General features: G+C 48.6%; 1 protein-coding gene across 2 annotated transcripts; it reads right to left on the bottom strand.

The window, feature by feature from the left end:
- Positions 1 to 4366: 4366 nt before the first annotated feature.
- Positions 4367 to 6855, bottom strand: LOC123169647 (uncharacterized). Of its 2 annotated transcripts, none has more exons than XM_044587518.1 (2): positions 6631 to 6855; positions 4367 to 4849 (listed from the first exon to the last, which is right to left on the bottom strand). In XM_044587518.1, exon 2 carries the CDS (start codon positions 4825 to 4827, stop codon positions 4618 to 4620), a length of 210 nt encoding a protein of 69 aa, XP_044443453.1. In that variant the 5' UTR covers positions 4828 to 4849; positions 6631 to 6855; the 3' UTR covers positions 4367 to 4617. The 2 variants fall into 2 exon arrangements, with proteins under 2 accessions (XP_044443453.1, XP_044443454.1); XM_044587519.1 differs by having other exon boundaries at positions 4367 to 4846.
- Between the last annotated feature and the right edge of the window lie 405 nt (positions 6856 to 7260).

Here is a 7260-nt window from a genome sequence, read left to right as displayed (position 1 = left end):
CGCCGCGGTGGAGAGGGCGGCGGCGACACGTGTCGCGGTCTGGTTGGCCGGGCGGCGCGGCGGACGTTGTCCGGCCGGAGCGGACGCGTCCGGCGCAGCGCGGAGGGAGAGGGTTAGGGTTTCGTCTGCAAATGTATTTCGGGATGCCCACGTATAAATAGGTAGAGGGAGCTAGGAGGCTCCAAATGAGGTGCGGTTTTCGCCCGCACGATCGTGATAGAACGACCTAGAGCATGGAAGAGAGTTTGGTGGGTTTTGGGCTGGTTTTTGAGGGGGTTTTGCTGGATACTCAAATGGACTTTGCGGATGCCCGGTTAACCGTTGGAGTACCAAACGACCTCCGAATGGAACGAAACTTGACCGGTAGTCTCCGGGTGGTATATTAAGGCCACTTGACAAGCCTCGGTCCATTCCGAGAAAGTTTGACACACGCGCATGAAAGAAAACAAGAGGGTGCACTGGAGGAGATAGGAGCGCCGGATTGCAAAACGGACAACGGGAAAAATGCTCGGATGCATGAGACGAACACGTATGCGAATGCAATGCACATGATATGAAAAAGCATGACATGACAAAATACAAAACGAAAGACAAAACCCGACAACGGAGGGAAAATCATAACACATAGCCGGAAAAGGCAAGAGTCGGAGTTACAAATATGGCAAGTTACATACGGGGTGTTACAGTATCTCACCGAGGTGACGCATGACATAATCCAGTTCACCCACCGGTGAGCGAAACCCATCTTTTGCATCATTTGCTCCAAGAAGATCCAGTCCACCTTGTCATATGCTTTAGACAAATCCAGTTTATATGTGCAAAAACTTTTTTCAGGGTCCTTCTCTTGCTGTATGTAGTGAAAGCATTCAAAAGCAATTAAAGTGTTGTCTGTTATGAGGCGTCCAGGTACAAAGGCACTCTGCTCCGGCGAAATAATCTCGTCAAGAATAGGGCGGAGGCGATTTACCAGACATTTGTCCACCACCTTGTAGATGACATTGCACAAGTTGATGGGCCTGAACTCAGACAATCTCTCCGGGCTGTCCACCTTGGGAATGAGTACTATGGCCGTGTCATTCACCCCTTCCGGCATAATGCCCGTTCGAAAGAACTCCTTCACGCCAGCAATGACTTGCTCCCTCATCACCTCCCAGTTCCTTTGAAAGAATCGAGCGGGAAATCCATCCGGTCTCGGGGCCTTCAAGGGGCCAATCTGGAACAAGGCATCAGCAATCTCCTTGTCGGAAAAATCTGCGCATAACCCAACATTCATGCGGTCAGTAACACGAGTGTTGATTAAATCAATAACCGGGTCCGGACAAATGGTCTCGTCCGTAGAAAACAACGCAGAGAAATAATCTGAGACCATCACCGCCATAGTTACATGATCACTATGGGCAGTTCCTGTAGCATCAAGTAGCTTCTTGATGCGGTTCTTTCTAGCCCACCATTTGGCCTTCCTGTGGAAGAATTGGGTATTACGGTCCCCTTCCTTCAACCACGCCACCCGTGATCGTTGCATCCACATCATCTCTTCGCGGTACAAGAGCTCGTTCAGGCTATCTGTCGCCTCCCGTATTTCCTTCCTATCTGCATTCATTGACAAAAGCTCCTCGAGCCGTGATCGAGACTTGTTAATCTCCTTAATGACATTACCGAATTTTCTCTGGCTCCAGTCCTGCAGCTTCTTCATAAAATTACCCAAGCCAGAGGAAATATCACCAAGATTAAGCATAGAAACCAGATATGTCCAAGTTTTCATAATTACCTCCGGGAGCGATGGCTCTCTTTCCCACATGACTTCATATTGCCGGAACCTCTTGCCAGAAGCTTGCATTGGTTCCTCTCGCGAGCACCGGAGCAGGATGGGAAGATGATCCGAACTAGGTGCCACCAGGTGGTCCACCTTAGCATATTCAAACAAATCCCGCCATGCGTTGTTTGCAACCGCCCGGTCAAGGCGGACCTTGACGTTTGCACGTCCAGCACGTTTATTATCATATGTGTAGGGCAGCCCTGCAAAACCAAGATCACCCAATCCACACACTTCAAGCACATCTCGAAAGTCAATCATCTGGCCTGCTGAGCGTCGCGTTGCAGAAAAGTGCTCAAAACCCCACATGGCTTCATTGAAGTCGCCAATCACAGCCCACGGCATGGTGACTTGTCGGTGCAGATCACGGAGGATAGACCACATACGATGACGGTCCTCCGTGCGTGGCTCGCCGTAGACGCAAGTGAGCCTCCAGGGCGGCTCACCCGCTAAACTTGTGACATACGCATCGATATATCTATCATTTATTGTTTTAACATTCATTTATTGTTTTAACATCCACACTCAACGACTCATGCCAGTACAAAGCAAGACCTCCACTAAGACCAACACTATCAAGACCATCAAAACCTCTCAAACCTAAGCGGGCTCGAAGCCTGCTCATTTTATTCTTAGACTGTCTAGTCTCACAAAGAAAAACAATGCTAGGGGAGTGAGTCTGAACAAGGCTCACAAGATCATGAACTGTCCGAGGGTTCTCTTCCCTCGGCAGTTCCAACTTAGGATATTCATTGCTCCTGACGGGGCTCCGCAGGCCCCGTCAGTTCGTCGGCGGGCCCTGGGCCGACTGCCTCCATAGTGTTTGATCCTTCCTTCATGTCCTGGTCTGCCATCTCGCCGCCAAGCTGGGCTTGCTGCCCGTCCAGAGACCCCAATGTCTTGCGCTTTTTTGGTGTACCAGTGACTTGATCACCGGCAGCAGCACGCTTGCCCAGTGTGGATGTATCATCAGAGAGCTCAGCATCCGCCATTCTAACCACATGAGGAAGAATACACATAGCTGGTAGCATATTTGTCTTCCTCTGGTCCCAGATTGTCAACGTTTGCACTCGCGGGTTGATTCGCCCAGCAGCCACAGGAGCCCCGTTGGGAGGCTTCGGGCGAGCAGCGTCCACGGAGGGAGCCCTTTGTGCGCCCCCACCAACCTCCGGGGTTACCTCGGCCACCAGCGGCTCCTTGCCCACATCTTGCACGGTCGACGACATGCCGACGACCAGCAGCGGCGATGGTTTGTACGTGTTACGATCCGGCGGCTTGCTCGGCTTCTTGGGCCGTCCCTGCGGAAACCTAGATGGGTTTTTGTAGGCAGACTTGTTCGTACCCTTGCGCCAGGGGTTAGGGCATGTAGAATCCAATTCAGACACGGCAGGATCGCAGGGCCCCATGGGGTCGAGCAATCGATCGGCGGACGCGGCCGCAGCAGTTCCAACGTCCAGCGCTAGCGTAGACGCGGAGGAGAGGCCACACACGGCCGGCACGGCGTCCAGCGGTGGCGGCGGCGAGGCTGTCGCCTCCAGATCGCCAAGGGCAAGAGACCCTAGCGAAAGGGCAGGATCGCAGGGCCCCATGGGGTCGAGCAATCGATCGGCGGACGCGGCCGCAGCAGTTCCGACGTCCAGCGCTAGCGTAGACGCGGAGGAGAGGCCACACACGGCCGGCGCGGCGTCCGGCGGCGGCGGCGGCGAGGCTGTCGCCTCCAGATCGCCAAGGGCAAGAGATGCCTTTTCGCTAGGTCATGAACGGGCAAGACTAGGTTCGTAAAATTGATTTATTTATATAATACTAATATGGTGCATGTCCACTAACTAGAGTTAGGAATTCTTTTAGAACATGTTTACACATTGAACTTCATATATTGATTACCATGTTTCAGCCAGGTGGGAGACGTTGGTAATTTATGTGGCTTTTAACTTATATTCAACATGGTTATTATAACTCAATCTGTAATTATTCATATTATTAATTTTGTGACATGGAATAATTGATGCGGAATTTCACTCGAGGAAGTAATACTGTAGGTGCCAAGAACGACTGCGATGGAATACAGTAGAGGAATTAATAGGAGCCTACATTTGTAATCAGGATAAACCCTCGTGGCCGTGTTGCGGCTGGCCATATATGCGCTACCAGTGGTCAAACCCTAGCTAGCTAAAGCTCCTCTGAAATCCACCCATTTCTGTTCAAATTAGTGTGTGCTGCAGCGATCAGGGTTTAGAGATTGCCTGAACCTGACAAGGCGGTCATCCTTTCTCGTGAGGCGATTTACAGCTTTTACCTAGCATGGCCGCTCAATGCAAGTATGGTATGGATCTTCCCAGGACTGGCCTCAATTCCTTGCTTCATTACCAGGATGAGCTGCATGCCAAACCTTTGAAGATTGGAGGAGGTTTCTTGAAGATCTTCTGGACGAAGCTTTGGCGTGAATCCTCTGGTCAGTCCATTACGAGTTTTTCCATGTTGGAGAGCTTTGTTTCATGAAGGTGGAACAATTTAGGAAGGTTGATCAGGGGGGTCCTACAAGGTTCTTGGAGATCAAGAACGAAATGAATGTAATAGCAACAAACTGCAATAACGTGCCTCCAAAAATTCTGCTCCAGTAGTAGTATATCAAACTTCCAGGAACCGCAGCCACCATAACCAACACAAAAGCATTACTAATTCTGGACTTCGCCCATGCCATAAAAAGCTCTATCTAACATGACCCATTATCATCATACAAATTGTGAGGTAACTAGTTTAGAAGCTCGGTACAGGTAAACAAAAGTTTAAGAGCATGTTTTTTCCTACGATGAGCCTGGGGTGGAGGGGTTTGCGGTGGGGGTGGCCGCGGCGTCCTTCTTCAGGTCTTCAAACTTGTCGATGGCGACCTGCAGCTCATCAGTGCTGCCAACCGCTCTCATGGTGTAGTAGTACACCCCAAAGACGAACCCTGTCAGCCCGCCGCCCACCACCAGGTTCTTGGTCTTGGGCGCGAGGCTACCAAATCCCACCATCTGCTCCGGCAACTCGGCCCTGCTGCATACAGGACACAGAGATGGAAATGTTATGGCAACTTGGGACATGTTGATATCAATTCAAAATGCAAAGGCTATGTACAAGTGCGAATCTCGCAGGCATCAGGAGGCAGTTAAGACAGTACAAATATTATAGAGTGAGCACATGGCTTCAATTTCCTTCTTCAACCTGGCTCCCCTCTAGCGGTTACACAATTTAACACTTGTAATTCTGCAGCAACTCAAATGTTACTTCCGTATTACCCTAAAGAAATAGAGGTTGCTGATTTCTCGAAAGAAAATAGGTGTTACTGATGAGTAGCCTCTCCAGCTAAAAACATATTATTTGTACATCAAAACAGGAACTCCTGAGACAGCTTTCTTCTGTGCAGTCAGGGCACTCTAACAAGCACAGCAATATCGAATCTGAACAGTCACCTACCTCACAAGATCTGTCTACTTGTTAGCAACTTCATAGTGAAAAATAGTGTTGGAACTTGTCAGCAACAAGGATCCAATGAGTCAAGAGGGAAATATAAATAAGAACATGCTGTTTCAAAGCTTCACTTGGGCCATGTGTGAGTTTGTTGGGTGAACTTTTTAAGACGAAATGCAGCACTCGAGACCTCAGCTTAATTTCTTCATGTTTTTCCATACACTACATACGGAGATAGAGCACAAGTTGAAAAGGAAAACCTATATAGACCACTGCACTGAAGTGTGTGAACGACACATGATGCCAATGTTCAGGATATCGATAACTGGTAACATACCAGTCGGGTGCTGAGTAGGGATAAATAGGCGAATTGTGCAGTTAATCGGCCAATAAATCAGTTATCCGACCGATAAATCAGTTAATCAGCTACTAGGTGACCTACCGAGTAGTGATTAACTGACCGAGATGCCGATTAACTGGCCGATATTTGGAACAATGCACGATGCAATTTACCATAGCGCTGATAATTGGCATTCTGACAGAGTGAAATACTGAAAGAAAATTCTAAGTTAGAAAATTTGTTCTTCCACGATTGCTAGTTCAGTCGTTCGCAGAGAACATGATTACATTTTTGGGAGCTCGCAAATTTATAATCCAAGTTGGCTAACTGTTGAACAGTCCCTCTTGCGGTTTGATGCTATGAAAATTTGAAACCCTATATGCAATTGCAAGTGATGGAGTCATTTAATTTACTCCCTTCCGTGCGATGCAGTGCTACATGGATCATATAACCAGAAATTATATACTCCCTCTGTTCACTTTTATAAGGTGTTGTAGACATTTCAGACAGTGTGCAAAACAACTCAATTTCAGTTGTCTGAAAAGACTTATAAAAGTGAACGGAGGGAGTATGAAATATTTGTCTCCTTCCTCCCCGTCGTGTGAGCATCCGCAGACCCTACCCATGATCGGGATTCGGATTAAAGGCATAGAATGCAAGAGCAAGTGCCATGATTCCTAAGCTAATATCGTCAAACTGAGAATTTGGTCCCTAAGCTTGTTTACCTGTGTATTAGGGTCTAAGTATACAAATCTAACGAAACGCGCACAGGCACAAAGTTAATCCAATTTGGTCCCCAAATCCCTTCTGAAAGAGATGCTTAAATTCCCAAATGCTGTGGCAATATACATGGGCGGGTGCACCGTTGGATGCAACATCACAACCCCTCGTTACGACAGGCCTGCCTACGCTACGGATGGGAAGTGAGAGCAGCCGGTCTCGAAGAAAAGAGATCTCCTGGATTGGATTGGATTCGGTTCGGTTCTTCACCGCAAAAGGTCGCACCAAAGCTAAGGGGTTTCCTTACCGACAGAGGGAGGAGGAGTAGCAGGAGCCGAGTCCAGATCCTGTAGAGAGACGGGCAGAGATTTGCTCCGCTTCGAGGCGTGCGTCGGTGGGTTCCGGCGGAGGAGAACGAGCGGGACGGCGTCGGTGCGGCGGAGGCGGCGGTGCGGCGTGGGGAAGGCAGGAACCAGGCGAAAGGGGAAATGGTTTTGGATTGGTGCGTCCTGTGTGCTGGGCTGGGCTGGACCTCGACATGTACTGTGGGCTTCACCAGCAACCCAACAAAGCGACCGCCTTCTTTTTCTTTCCTTCCGTTCATTTTTTTTTTCTAAAAAAATACAGCAACCATCTTCTACCAATCTACAACTCATTTTGTCCGTAAAAGAAATTCCTCTTCCTCCCGTGGAAGTTGGCATGAACCGTTCGCATTTATTCTTTACTGTCAAAAAATCACTTTTCTATTTTTTAAGGAAAAGAATCAAGGCCATAAATTTAATAAAAATGGTCCTTACAAGAACTTCCGAATAAGAATAAAAATTACAGGTAAGTCCTTGTAGAAATCAATAATGTCTTCTTTCTACGTCCACCGGCGGCGCACCGTGAACTTACTTTGTCACCATCTTTGGGCCTCTATCTTACCGAAGCAACCATG

Source organism: Triticum aestivum, chromosome 7D (assembly GCF_018294505.1).
Source record: "Triticum aestivum cultivar Chinese Spring chromosome 7D, IWGSC CS RefSeq v2.1, whole genome shotgun sequence".
In the NCBI taxonomy this organism is placed as follows: Eukaryota; Viridiplantae; Streptophyta; class Magnoliopsida; order Poales; family Poaceae; genus Triticum; species Triticum aestivum.
The sequence above is the reverse complement of the archived record's forward strand: the minus strand, read 5'-3'. Positions and strand labels throughout refer to the sequence as shown.